This window comes from Colletes latitarsis, chromosome 11 (genome assembly GCF_051014445.1).
Source record: "Colletes latitarsis isolate SP2378_abdomen chromosome 11, iyColLati1, whole genome shotgun sequence".
Lineage (NCBI taxonomy): Eukaryota > Metazoa > Arthropoda > Insecta > Hymenoptera > Colletidae > Colletes > Colletes latitarsis.
This window is the reverse complement of record NC_135144.1, coordinates 16138764-16154147: the sequence shown is the minus strand read 5'-3', so window position 1 is coordinate 16154147 and position 15384 is coordinate 16138764. Positions and strand designations below refer to the sequence as shown.

The window sequence follows — 15384 nt, the reverse complement described above, 5'->3', positions numbered from 1 at the left end:
CATGAAAACGATGCACGAGCACAGAATTAAGAATAACCATCGCGAAGATGCGGTAACAACAACCGTCGAACGGTTAACAATGCTAACAAGAAGGTAAGTTTTTTTTCTTTCGGTATCAACGAAAACCGCTACCAGCTCTTTATTCGAAAACTGGGATCTTTTTATTTTAACTTGCACCTGACCTAGTCCACGAGAACGTCGAGGCTATTTGTCGTTAATTTTCAGAGCGAAACAACGTCCTTTTTTTTTTTTTTAACAGTAATTGAAATACCTCTCTTAATACGGGCCTCCCTTTGTCTTGTTTATTTACGTATTTAACGACTCTGTGCGAGATATAAAAAAACTGATAAGAAAACAAAAAATATGCATTTTATGGAAACAAGATAAAAGGGTGAGATTCTGAGCTATTTCTTAAATTATAATCTAACTTGATATAACGCGAACAATAGAATGCTTTGTCATATAAAGGGACGAAAATTATGGAAAATGACGATGAATAAAACAACGAAATGCGTGCGTAAAAATATTGCGGAAAACTGGGCAAAAACTTACCTCTTTGAACTCCGCGAACTTTCCTGATAGGGATGATTGACAATTTTCAGGCAATTTTGCGATGCTGCCTCTGAAAAATAAAAATAATTTTCTCCATTAAAATTTCATTCTTAATACAAATTCTGCATAAATTTGTTGTGACAAATATTTCTCTTTGCCGTGTAACTTTGAATTCGAAAGAAATTACCTTCCACATCTTTTAAATAATGGAATTGGTACTAGAGATTGAAAGGATTCACAAATGGGAGTTTTTAAAGGGAAAAATGATTTTCCATAAAATTCAATGCTACGTTTGAAATATTGTTTTAAGTCATCGTATGCAAAGTTCGATACGAACCTATGGGATGACTTAATATCGATAAAATTTTGAAAAAGTAAAGTGTAGAACGGTCGACTTTTCGTAGTTTCTCCGTTCGAGACGCGTCACCGACTTAATTTTTACCAAGACAGCGTCGAATAAAAATTTTAAATGATAATCTGCTCGAAATCAGGACTGAAAATCTCAACGCGAGATTATCTTGCGAACTTGGCGAGCCTCGAGCGCAAATTGTCGCGCGCGCTACTTCTGAGCGGGAAACGGAGTGCTTGTTTGCTTGGCTCTCGACGGAAGCCTTGATATTTATTATTGTTGAACGTACGAGCCCCCTTGGATGTATCGGTAAGTATAAACACGGTCAGACTGTCCAGTTCATTCGGTAGAACATTTACAATCAATCTTAAAAATTTCTTGCTATTTGAAACTATCGTTCAATGCATCTAGATGAATGTTCAAGATCAAAGTCCACGAAAAACAAACGAAACAAATTGGACGATAAACACGAACGATTAAAGGGATTGCTGCGTGCGGCTGGTCGTTCGCGACGAGTTGAGGATCGCTGTTCTATGCGTTACCAAAGTGCCTTTACCCGTATAATTATTTCACTGCTACTATTAATAACTGTACTTTAATGTACAAACAGTGCACCCTGCGCGGCCGACATTTCCGCAACGCAGCGATTGCGAGGCGTGAAATTTTCCAGAAAATTCCAGATCATGATTGCGATACGCTGTGCCTGCTTCGAAATATGCCCGATGCGAAATACGTTTTTTTAAGCTGCCGTTACGATAAAAAAAAAAAAAAAGATAAAATAAACGAGAATATAAAAGAGAGGGTCAGGGCAAAGGGCTTAGAGGGGAGGAAAAAAACTGTGGCGTTGAAAAATTGGTGAGGCGATTTCGCGGCTGCGTGAAATATTAAAGCCACCCCTGCAGGCCCCGACGATTACTTTGTCAGTCGACGGGTACGCTACGTCGAAATTCCAAACGCGACCACGGGCTTCTCCTTTTGTATCGATATTAAAAGGCCGACTCTCGCAAGAATTTACCTTTTCGGTCGAAGTTCACTCGCACACATCGGACGATTATTATGTTTCCCAAGTAAACAGCGATATTAGCTTGTCGGCGCATGCAAATATTGCTTTCCGCGAAAGAAATGAGATTTTACGCGGAACTTTTTAAAAGCCCCGAAATTACGATGGAAAATTGAAACGGTACAGGTGGATGGGCGACCGGAGGGCGGTGGAACACGAGGGAGGAGGAGGAGGACGTCCATGGAGGGGTTGGCAATTTATGCGTCACCTTGAGCAAACCTCCTTGCGAATATCTTTCGACAATTGTTGGAACGTGGCGTGGGAAAAGCTCGTGTAACGACACCACGCGAGCTACGCTATAATAGACGCTCTCAGAGAGCACAATGACGCTAATTGTTACAATTACGAGTTGTTTTACCGCAATTTTATCGGCAAGGTCGCGTCCTTCGTCCACGGAATAGTCAAGTTTTTCATTTTCTATTCTCCGAGGATCATTTGAAAATATTATATTTCTACTGAAATAAGCAATTTATGAAAATGCTTATGATACTCGCCGCCAGAGGGCCACGCTCTTGTTTCTCTCGCAAGCGCTCGACTGACCCTCGCGTTACGCGGTGTCCGTTCGCGAACAGAAATATAAAAGTTAATTACATAACTAAATTTTCCAAACGAGGTTTCAACGACGCGCGATCGTGTGGACGTTGGACGCGTCGAGGTATTATTATTCCCTGTCGAAATTGCGCGGCGCACGTCGACCGGAAAAAGGCGTACACGTTTGAGCGCGGGCCGCGCGTCGCCGACGAATATTCGAAAACCACGCGTGACGACAAATTAAGCAAACATTTGTTCGTTTCGCGATTCGCGCGACCGAAACTCCCGCGGCCGGTTAAATCCGTGTGTCGCGCTCACGCGTTATCCGCTTCTCTACTTGCACACGATAAATATTTATACGAGCCTACGACGGAGGAGAAGGAGGGGGGGGGGGGGGGGGGTGGACGACAGAAAACAGACAGAAGGACTCTCTTTCCGCGGGATTGGAGTTCTCTGAGTGCACTTCTCGCGATGGCGAGACGTTACCCGGTCGCATAAGTCGCTCGTTCCGCTCGAACGAATCGGCCGTTACATATGCAAATTCTAGGCGACCAGACGCGTCGACCGCGAGACACTCTTGACCCCGTATCTGTCGTTTCCGGAGGGATCTCAATGACCCCCGTGTGTGTGTTACGCGCGATGCATTCCGTTCTGAAGATCCGTACGCCTGGCTTCGTTAACCGGTGCTCGTATAATTAATTCTCTACCTTCGAATTCGAAACGACGGAAAGAGTCCCACCGATCTCGCTGGTAGATATTGGAATTTGAAATTTAAACTCGATATGTATATATATATATTCGACTCTTCCCTTTTACGATACTCTTACCAACTTTTGTTGCTTTTCAAATTTCCTTTCTCTAACTGGTTTTTATATCCCCCCTTGATTGATTTTGTGATTTTATCTCCCAATGCTTCTCTCGTTTCAGTTGGAGACCTACTCAATATCTGAACAAATATTAGACCAATTTTTTTTAATTCTTACAATATTTTTTTTTTTTGAGGAAGGGTTGCGTTCATCTCGTTACTCAATAAATAAAGAAATTGCACGAAGCCATTAAAATACAAATAATACCAAGTCACTAACGTGGCTCTATCCACAGTCAATACTCAAGTGATTAATTAGAAAATGTCAAGAAAACCTTGTGATCGAAATTTTCAAATTCATACTATAGTTGAACCTCAATTATTGCAATCTCCATTATTACACGAGAGCATCGTCCATTGCATGTTGTTGACATGTGGAGGGGACAGTTGCTAAGCAACAAGTAAGGTTGGAGACACTACGCATGAGCAATGAGTATGAACAGGGGGGAGGGTTAGTTGTGTGTGGGTGGTTCTCAATGGATTGGTTACCTTGATTTCTAATACTGTATAATAATGCTTGGACTCGATGAAGTTAAACTCAAAACTTCATAACGATCATTAACGAATCATCTTTGTGTGTTTCAAACACACAATCATAGTTAAAGAGTAGATATTATATTTCAATGTAAAACAATTTGTTGTGTTTCTCAAAGGACTGAAATTTTTCATTAAAGCAAAGATAATTTATTTCGAATCACGTATAGAGGTCTCAACCAATATGTGAATGCAACTACAAAGCTGCATCGATCTTCTATTAATGAGACTTTAAAAGCAAAATAAAGACTTCGTTCCGAGCAAAAGCGTAAGAATAAAGAAAACGTATGGTTTTTGTAACTCACTTAGGTGAAAATGAGATTAAAGGTAAGAAACTGTAGAAGTTGTTCCTAACCTTATTGCTAAGGCAATCATTCTTCACTTACGATAATGCGTTTTACATCGAGGCATCTATGCTATCAACGTTAAAAATAGTGATCGTGTATGGAATTCATAAATGCATTTTGCTTTTTTAATTAAAAAAGCACTTTGTCCGATCACTGGGGCATGCTCGATTACTTGGACAGCCAACCTACTGTTTTTCTTGTTATCTTGACTCGCTTTCTTCGCATCTTTAACTTCTCCATTTCGTCCTGCAGTTTTCCCACAGCTAGGAAACATTCTGCACTTTATTCTACTCTTAAAGCACGTAATGCTTCTTCCTTAAACCCGTTTCGTTCTATGTTCTAAATTCTTTTCCTTCCCAACGATCCGTAAAACGTTCGTACCTTCCAACTATGTACAAAGATTTATCGATCCCAGCGATCTTGTGCCAGTCCTCCAATGTAGTTTTTGTACTCAACATAATACTTATACTTCCGATACTGTTCTCCGCGTTTTCGATTCGCGAAAGTCTTTGACACGGTTAATCACAACTTATTATTTACTGAGATGTATAATATTGATATTTCTTTGGGCACTGTAATCTTTTTAATCTTGCCTTGGACCCCTGTTATTTAGGATTTATGCGAGCGATTTATCACGCGTGTGTAATAACTGTCAGGTGTATATAAATACCGACGACACACAATCGGTTACGATTTTTTATATTTATTGCACCGAGTCTACCAAGCGCGAAAAAACGCTTCAACCTACATTGTTTGCAATTAAATCCCTCCAAATTCTCCGTGTTAGCTCTTCTTCCATCCCGCGTAATTTATCTTCCTTTAGTATCTCGCTTGATTCAACTCTCCTTCAATGCAACCTTGCCTCAAGAATCATGATATAACGTTTCATCATGTTTTAAGTGTCACGTTGCTGTGTTATACCGTTCTGCCTTTTCACGGCTGCGTCTTCCATATCAAACGCGTCAAACTTGCGTCGGCTCGAGCCAATTTACTACTAATATACCAATTTATTCGACAGATACGGAATTGTAAAATATTTATTTTATTCGTTATTTGAAATTTCTATTTAAAGAAAATACAAATTTACTTTTCTTTCTCCAATTGAATCAATGTACTTTCTTTTTTTCCCGATTGTTGAGAATTAAACTGATGAAACTAAATAAAGAATAATGCACCGACTCGCTGAATTTTCTCTAAGTTCCTATCGATCTCTGCCAACGGTTTACGCGTCGCAAAATTCGCCGATATAGATTTTCGCTTAGAGTGGATCCCACCCTCGGTCGAGCGACGAACGAAAGTAAAAGAGTCGGTAAATAGGACATCGGTGTATTTAATGGGTTAATAGGGTGACTTTCCCGTCGGGACATTATCCGTTTCGCTCGGTTCACGCGCTAGGACGAAGATCCTTCGTCGAAACAGCCGACGAGCTCGATAATTAACCGTAGCGCCGGAAAGAATTTTTTTCGATCGAGCGTTACGTGAACGAAGGGGCTCGCGAAAGTTTCTCGTGGACCGGGCAGATGACTGGAAATGACGGTCTACGTAAGGCCGATTTAATTAAAATTGATGAAGCACGCGGTGACCGACGGAAAGAACTTTGTTGAACCGAGAACACGGCTCTTCGGTTCATTGGGTCGCGAGTAATTCGCGTTGACGTTGCAGTTGACAGTCGGACCAGAGAAACGTCCGACGAGGAAATTGCTGCAACGTGTATATTCTGGAACGTGACACTCGGCGGCAAGAATATCCCACGAAATTGATCGGAAATAACCAAGACGTACTTGTCGAGCGATCCGAGGAATTTTCTAGACATTCTCTTAAAAGAAATTCCATATTGCGGTACACGGTCTGACTAGCAAAGAAACGAAGCTAAGAAACGGGTATTCGGAACAGAGAGCGACGAAGAAAATTAAGTAAATTAAGCAACCCTTGTGACGCTTCATTCGTAATTTGTAAAATAATGTTAAACGACAGGACCATTCCTTTTAACTAAATTTTATATTCTATAATTTTTTGTTTGCTTTCCCTGTTGTAATTAATTCCACCAAATAAATAAAGTAAATAGACGAGTAAATTCTCTCTCGCGGATTTTCATTCACCGTCGTTTGCAGGCCGGCTTCCGTAAGCGTGAAACGATATCGTGGCAACCGAAAGCATCCGTTGCACCACGTTCTCCATTCTCCGACCAAGAGTTTTTGCTTTCTTGGCAGATCCGGCAGCCGAAGGTATTAAGTAAACTGAAGCTAAAACGACGGTTAATGGATTCAGGAACACTTCTGTGGCTCTATTCGACTATGCAAAGCGAGAGCGAGAGTAAACAGAAGCATTCCGACGATAACGACGATGAAACGGTGGTCGACCTTAAACGATCAGACACACTTTGGCTAATCGGATTAAGGGTTGGTACCGCCCCATCGTCCCGCGTATTTTTTTTCGTATTCTTCTACAAATTAGAAGACTACGTCACAGCTTCCGACAATCGAAGAGTTCCAGCGAAAACATGAAAGTGAAATTACGTGTTAGATTTTAAGAGGGAAATATACAGGAAAGGGTTAAAACATTGTAGAAGATGTGAGGTATTTTCAGAAAAAAAAAAAAAATACCATTTATCCAAGGTAAACGATCTTCGATATTTAATATTTAATTATTCAAGATTGTCTTTTTTCTGATTTCAAAAATGAAAAGCTACGCGGTACATCGGAGGAAGAACTGGAGGAATGATATTCGAGAGATTACTTTCATCTTTTCTTCTCCGATAATGAGTTCAGGGGCGTACTTAACATTTTCGAAAGAAGTTTAAAATAAAAAAAGAATATTAAATGTCGAATCGTGCGTGATGGAAGTTCGTAAAATTTGTTTTTTAAATACAGAAACTTTTACTTCGCGCGAAAATGATCGTTTTTTTCCCCCTTGGAGTATTTTCTACAGTTTCGTACTCTGTTGCGAACGGAATAACGAGAAACTTTTCCCGATCGGTTGTGTTCCAAGGAAGGGAAACAGCGAAAGAGTTTCCGCCGCGCGAGCAAAGATTGGACGAGTGCCGAGCAATGGTCAGATTTCGATCGTGTCGCGGGGATTTCATTCGGGGAAGGTTCGAGTATAATACACGAGGAGAGGGTGTTTCGTTAAAGGTGTTCGTTAATCGATAAATTGCCAGCGTTTCCGCGACCCGTAAAGAATTTAATCTGATCGAAGGGCGTTCGAACTGCTGGCAGGGGTCGTCGAACGCAGGCTCATCGCGGAGTGAAAATGAACACATACACGAGATACGCGTATATATAAGGAACACATTTCCTAAAAATAGCGTTGTATCTTCGGACAAGAAAGGTAGGCGCCAGTTTTCCATATCTAGGAACGTCCTCAAAATTTGTTCAATTTCTGGCGCGAAAAATGGAAATATTTAATAGTAACTTCCATAAAATTTGTCTTATTCGAGTATCTAGCTAAGCACGACATTTCTTTTTAAATCTTACGTACATGATTAGCAAGTTTCCCGTAGAATTTTTGGTGCTCAATAACTATGACCGTCATCGGCGCCACCGTAGAGAAGGCTGCCTGAAAAGGCGCAGCAGCGAAGCGGATCCAGCGCCGCCATTTTGTATTTGAAAAGAAAAGAAAAACTACGCACACGTTTCACGGTAATTTCACAACACGTGCCTATCGTGAAATTCTTCGTTTGTATCGATCTTTCCTAAGAAAAAAAAAAAAGTACAAAAGGTTGTCTTGCACGTTCGAGGTAAATTCGAGCGATCGATATCTTAACGATATTATCCGTGCTATGAATTATCGATAGCTGTAGCTCCAGGGGCGTGCTGTACGGAAAATTTTCGCGCCGCGACACAGAGCAAAATGAACCGCGAGGCGGCCGAAATCGATACGGAAACGAGCATCGAGCGATCGGGTCGTTCGGTGTCGGCCGGGAGGAAGACGCACGTGTCGCGTACGACAGCGGTTCTCAATTCGCCGGAAACGCCGCGCACGACCCAGACGGTTCGAGCGCGGGGCGCTTCCGATTTTCGATTCATCGCGGTCTCGATGAATAGGGGATGCGTGCGCGGGGCAATCTCGATGCTAAGGTCAATGTTATTGGGACGGTCGGATGGTCGCAAGGGCGAAGCCGACAGAGGACTAGGGAGGGGGAGAAAATAAAGAGAGCGACTCGACCAGAAAGAGAGAAAACCAAGAGAGAGAGAAATAGAGTCCGTGGACGGAATAGAGAGAGTGTGGTTGCCATGGTGACCATCAAGAGAGGGGTTGGTCGAGGGGAGGCTGGCGCGAGGAGAGAGACGGACACGTTAACGTGTCGCGGGGTAGAAAGAGAGATGCAACCGGCAGAGAAAAGGGGAAGATCTCTCTCCTGGGAAAACTATTACTCTCCTATCTCGCTCGCGTTCTATTCCGACCCTTGTACGCGATCTCGCTCGGTTCGCCGTCTCGTTTTCGTCCTTCGTCACTCATCGGGGCGGAGGGTTTGAAGCCGGAGTGATGTTAATTGCACCGCTACCGCCAGCAGGCAATATGTATTCGTGTACAGAGCGATGTGCCGTGAGAGCGTAGTCGGCTCGCAAAACAGCCGACCCGCTTCGGGAGAGTCAACCCTCGCTTGGAAAGGGCGGAAAAGTAACGCCGCCGACGTCGAGATAAAAGTGGGCTACCGTCGCCGGGGCTCGTTCGCGAAACGCGCTGTTATTTGCTCGCGAGACCGAATTCCCTGTCACATTTGTCGCGTTCCACGGGTTTTCGTGTTTCTTTGCCGCCCAATGTTGTCACACTCGGGTCCTTTGCTCGATAACGCGACTCTTCAACGCGATGGGAGACGCGTCTCTTTTCAGCGTGGTCCTAGATTTATGTACATGCGAACGCAACGCGCATAATAGCGACTGAAACGATAACAAATCGTACTTCCTACTAGGGAAGAACTAGCTATAGTATGCGGTATAATACATGTTATATTAATTGATCAATGTATGGAGGGATGATATACAATTGTTCCTATTCCTGATTCATTGTAAATGAAAAGAGACTTGTCGAAGGTGGAGATTTACCTTCCTTAAATGAATTGTACTGTGGGGTCCGTCGCCACCCGTACTTGACGCCAAAGGAATCGTTTCTCTCGCAAGCACTCGACTTCTACAGTGTGTTAGGAAATGATAGGTTCACTCACATTTATTATCGTAACTTATAGAGAAATGTATCAACTGCTCTCAAACTTTCAAGATATAATGTCCTTGTATTAACAAATCTGATTGCTAAATTTCGTTTTGGAGTAATATTTCAAAATGATGTAACATAAGAATATCATAATTTTAACATATTTCAACCGTTAATAAATGATAGGTTCACTTTAAAAAAACATATTTATACATAGTCGTTAAATAATTCTTAACAAAGTAAAAATTAAAATTAATATTTAATAGGTTTTTCACCACTTTTAATTAATAAATTGATTCGCTTCGGAATAGATTCGACAAGATTTGTGAGTTGCCGAGTAGTAATGCGATCCCAAGCGTTCGTAATTGCCGTTTTGAGCTCTTTTACACTATTGAATTGGCGACAATCATCGTAAACATCGCGTACTAGTTGTCCCCATAAATTTTCAATCGGGTTAAGATCAGGAGACCTTGATGGCCATATTAATGTGTCTATATTTTTAGTTTTTAACCATTGTTTAGTGCTTGATGAAGCGTGCACTGTTGCGTTATCATGCATGAATGTTAATTTTGCAGACGAAAAACGGCGAATATAGGGCAAAAGGTGTTCTTCTAAAACAGCTCGATATTTTTTTGAATCGAGTCGTGTATCAGGGAAGGCTAATGTCGTCTTGCCAAATCCAGAGAACGCCGCCCAAATCATCACAGAACCTCCACCAAAGTTACGCTTTGAAGAATAACGCGGTTCTGTACATAGATTGTGCCAATAGTTCGCCAACCCATCTGGTCCATCTAAGTTGAATTTCTTTTCATCAGACCAAATAATCTAAAAATTTAAAAATATGTAAATTGCAACGTCCTCGCTAAAAAATGTGCACATACCGAATGCCACTGCTGGGTCCACGTTTGATGCAAATCTGCAAATGTTACACGTGTTTTGCAATGCTCCTTTTTAAGCGTTGGGGCAGATTTCATTTTCTTGTATACAAGATTAGAAGATTCTTTTAAAACATTCCATACTGTCAGATGTGAAACATTTGGCGCGAATTCGTTGCGTAATCGTCGACTTCCTATTGTTGAATTTGATGCACTCGCGATAATTGCTCTTTTATTGCGTGGTGTCAATTTTGCTGGTCTTCCAGGTGATTTTTTCACACCATATTCATCCCCATTTTTTATAAACTGATTCACCACATTGCAAGATCTGCCTATGCGACGACCAATTTCTCGATGAGACATTCCAGAGTCTTTATACGCAAATATCTGTGCTTTCTCTTTTTCATTTAAAACTTTACCCCTGCCCAATTTTAAAAAAATGCTTTAACACCTTAATAACTCGATACTTCGATACTTTAATACATATCTTTTACACTATAAATGCATGGGAAGATTCATTAGAAATTGTTTACTGTTTGTTTCCTTTGTAACCAGGATACGTAACAAACGACACGCAAACAAAATGACGGTGTCAAGCAGCCAAATTCACAATGAATGCATTATAACGAAAGAATATTGTGATGTATTAAATTTTGGTACATTAACAAATCGTTTAATCGTCCTTTTAGCAAGTGAACCTATCATTTATTAACGGTTAAAAGCTGGTTACATTCAGTAAAAGATTTCTAGTTTCTTTTTGAACCGTTATTTCCATATAATGTTTAGCAGAACAGGTTGTTAATATAAAAGCTAAAAATTCTGAAAATTTGAAACTGATTCATGCACTTCTTTCTAAATTATTATCATAAGTATGACTGAACCTATCATTTCCTAACACACTGTATTAGTATACATACGCGTTGTTTCTATTTTGAAATTTCGGGGAACCATTTCTGGCCACACATTATACTTTCGGTAAGGAATCTTTTCCATGATTGAAAATGATTGTAATTGACCCCTGCAATCGAATATAATTTTTCCAGAACGACTACAAATTCTTTTCTTTACCGAAAAATTTCTGCACCTTGGGCTCTGCAGATTAGACCATGAATATACGCTTCTCAACCGACACCCAATATTCCGGAGTCAGGGTTTGCTAGGATGCCTTACGTTCCCCTCTCCTTTCCTTTTCCATCTCTCATCAACAGGACCCCACGGTACCATTGCCCAACCATGTCTTCGATCATGGTAGATGGACTATAGACTTCGCACAAATGGCGATGAATTTCAGCTGTATAATGACCCTTTGCGTCGGGCCTGCCCACAGGCGGGGCCCCTCATAACGCGTGGTCCCCCACCAGTTTTAGCAGAGTCGTGGGTTGTTCACTAGTGGCGAGGCGAAGGGAATGTTTTCAGATACGAATTGCGATTAAAACCAGTGGTGGTTCCAGAAGACCTCAAAGGGGGTGGGGGATAACAAAAAATTTGGAGACTTTTATATATTCTATAAATAATTATCGATAAAAACGGAATCAAGATATCGACCGAACTATTTTTCCCTTTGACATTTCACTGAGTAACAGGAGAGCCTCGTTTCTTTGTCGACGAAAGAGACAAAAGAGCCGCGAAAAAACGATCAATTAACTGGCTAGTCGAGAAGAAGGCTTCGAGATGTTAGTCACGGACGCGACGGGCCAGGATAGATTGTTAATTTCGCGTGAATGTTTTAATTAACCCGCTTGGCGGATGCGAGCGCTATTAATGACGCGAGAAAATAACATTGGAACGAGCTTTCGGACAGAACTGGGCCGCTAACTTTACGACATTAATATTACGGTGCCCTGCAGGGTGGAACAGTGTGGAAAAAGTAATGGCTTCGAGGATACGACAGGGGTGCCAGCGAGCTTTAATAGAGCCTTAATTGTAAAATTAAGTAAATCAGACTAAACCTATCTTCTTACGAAAACTCTGGTTAATAGAGGGTATCCTGCAATTCGTGGCGAAACCGAAAAGGGAATGACTCCTCATCCGAAAATTACCACCAAACTTTGGTCACGAGCAAAAGTTTACTCGACTCCTACGATCATTCTCTTGTTCGTTTCTCGTTCGTATCATTTTCCTTAAACCACTGTAGAATCATAGGTAACTAGAACTCTGTATCCAACTTTCTGTGGCCGTATTTTTCAAGGGAAAGTGACAATTATAGTTAATACGGAAAGCATAAGTAACAGTGGACCTTAAAGCGTTATTAAATGGTTCGTCTACGTGAATTATTTACTTAAATATCATTGATAATAGTTTTGCAAACTTTGCGTAGTTATTTGCAGATATTTCAATGTTGCTTAAAATTTTTAATGAATTTAAAGATCCTCATGTTCGTAAGTTTGAAACGTTCACTATTTTGATTAATTAGAAAATTTAACTAGTTCGCCTTGTTCGACGTATTTGCAAACTGTTCTGAAATTCCGAGCGGGTTTCACAGTGCAGTAAATGAGCAACGAAGTTACGCGCGAACGTGGGTGCAACAACATCGCGGCCACGGCGTGCTAAACAATCAAGATGATCTGTTATTTCCGGGGGGTCGTTTTAACTGCAACGAAACCGCTAATAAGCGCGTAAACACGGCCGCGTAAACGACCGCTACGAACAGAGCGACCGCGAACTTTTTAATTCGGCTCAAATAATTTCAAACGTTTCCGCGAGATGCGATCGCACGATTATCGACGCGCTCCGTGTTTCTCTTCGACGTCGAAGAGGGACAAAAGTAAAAAAAATCAACTTGCTTATCATAATAATATATGATAATATACGACGATAAACAGTCGTCGATTGTTTTGGGAGAGGAAATTTCTTAATCGTATAAATAAGGTAAAGATTCTGTATCATGAAGGAACCAAACTTCAAATTTAGCAGCTCGAGCAAATTAAAAAAATTATAAATCGAAAACGTATACACGGTACTGGGATATTGTTTAAAATTGAGTACGATTTGGACCACACTATACAAAAAATACTTTGTACTTGGGAATTCTTTATCTCGAAAACTGTTATTAGGAATAGATTGAATTGTAAATAAATTTTTAATAAAGTTTGGAAAAATACTATATCGTAACTCGTTAATTAATTTCAAGGGGGCACGACGTTTTATTTTACCTTAATCGTCTAATTATTGATGCAGTTACCCAATATAGGTAACTATCTTTGTGAAAGTAGTATCGAAAGGGTTAAATCGAGTAAAAAAAACTTGTACAATTTGTGTTTTGTCTAACTCTGATTCGAGGGAGAGAAAGATAATAAAGTGCAGAGACGATCATCGAGAGAAGTTGTGCGCGTTCTTTGCGTGGAGAATCTGGTAACTTCCGCTCGCTGGTCGAAACTTGGCGACCTTAAGCGCGCTTGGGGTCCGAGGAATCGTGTGTGACCCGATACAGGACGAGACAATTGCGCCCAATCTTTTCATTCGTTCCTAAATGAACCGTGCCGGTGTGAAAGGCTCGGCCGCGTGTGGTTAACAGAGGAGACTAGACGTTCGCGTGACACTGGGGGCCTTGCCAATTTTATTCTCTGTCTCGTTAGCTGACCAATCTGGCCTACTGTACCACCGACAATCAAATTTGAATCGTGAGGAGATCTTGCGTAAGGTAAACGACCCATCGACACATTTTGCTCCAATTGAAACTTCGTACTAGCATCGCAGCGTCTAAGTACTTCGCTACATCTCACCTACTAAGTCCACTTTAACACGTTGTCGCCTGTTTTATAAAAATAGATCTCACTCTTGGACGAACAAATCGAATAATTCTAATTTCAATACGACCAGGACTATTTTTCTGACAATGTTCGGGAAATTAAGACTCGTTAACCACACTATGTGTAATTATTAACGATTTATTTTTATGTATACTCAATTACCGTTATTATTCGAATAAAATTTTGTCTCTGTCCGTAGGTAATAGAACCGAACACGGTCTTCGAGGTTCCTGGCTGATAATATTCGCACGGTAACAATCGTTTGCGAAGAATGGAGGAGTAGTTCACGATTTTCCTCGTTCGTCGATAACTTTATCACGAGAGATCTACATTAGAGCGCGAGAGGTTCGAGATCCGGAGCGAGCGTTCCCGAACGGTCGAGTAAACCGAGGAAAGAAACAAAGAAAGGGAGAGGAAAAGCAGCTGCCCGTTTCTGGTTTGTTCCTTTTGTAGATTACTCGCGTCGTATCGGACACATAGGAAATAAGATGTCGGAGGCGACGGTCGTGACGTCGCCAGGGCCTTTTCTCACCCCCCTCCGACCGAGACCTCTTACACTTTTCTACTTTCCACGTGGCAGGGGACCCTTCGTTTACTAACAACCCCCTGCAGTCTTACTCCTAGCCTCCCTTCCGGCCCCAGGAATCCCACCAGTATGGACGAGAACGAAAGACACGGTGGGAAGAAAACCAGACGACGATTCTTTGTCAAAAGATAACTAGCCGAACGGGGACCTGGTTTCGTTGAATATTTCATTCGGTCCGTTACAGAGACGGGCAACATTCTATTCCAACAAACAAGATAATAAGAGAGCAATTTATTTGTGGCGTTCAAATTTCTATTTCCTCGTTGTGAATTATTTTATTCTATCGTCGATCTTTTTATCGTTATTTGATCAAGAACTTGTGAAAAATTTATTGGACTGAATTTTTGCAAATTTACTATGGTTTTCCATAAGAGACTGACTTTCTTCTACAAATAAATACGCTATAATTGCCGGGTACTATAACGAGGGTTCGTTAACGAAAGTATCCTGGTAAAAATGTTACAAAAGAAGAATGTTTATCTGAAAGCAAGATGAACACTTGTTATTACGATTATATTGTATCGTTATTAAGCGGTGCAGCGTAGTGTCGGAATCCTATCGCGCAGAAACAGTTCTCGCGAGAAAGAGAGACGATTTCGAGAAAGAAACAGAGAGCCTGAATGAAAAAGAGAGACGAAAGAAGGATGAGGGAACGAAGTCGGCCTCAACATGGCCGTCGAACGATAACAGCCCGCTGATAAGGGCCTACCCTCTCTTCGACGCTTTAATATCTCTCCCGCGCCTGCCTTTTTAATTATCTCTCCAGCGATAATGGGCGGCCTCCG

The 15384-nt window shown here is 41.3% G+C and overlaps 1 protein-coding gene across 1 annotated transcript in view; it reads right to left on the bottom strand.

Moving 5' to 3' along the window:
* Window positions 1–405: 405 nt before the first annotated feature.
* LOC143348333 (uncharacterized) overlaps window positions 406–15384 on the bottom strand; it is an 81527-nt gene continuing 66548 nt past the window's right edge. Inside the window, exon 4 of the mRNA XM_076778421.1 lies at window positions 406–622. Coding sequence (XP_076634536.1) covers window positions 599–622 — 24 coding nt within the window. The 3' untranslated portion in view covers window positions 406–598. The remainder of the gene's footprint in view (window positions 623–15384) is intronic.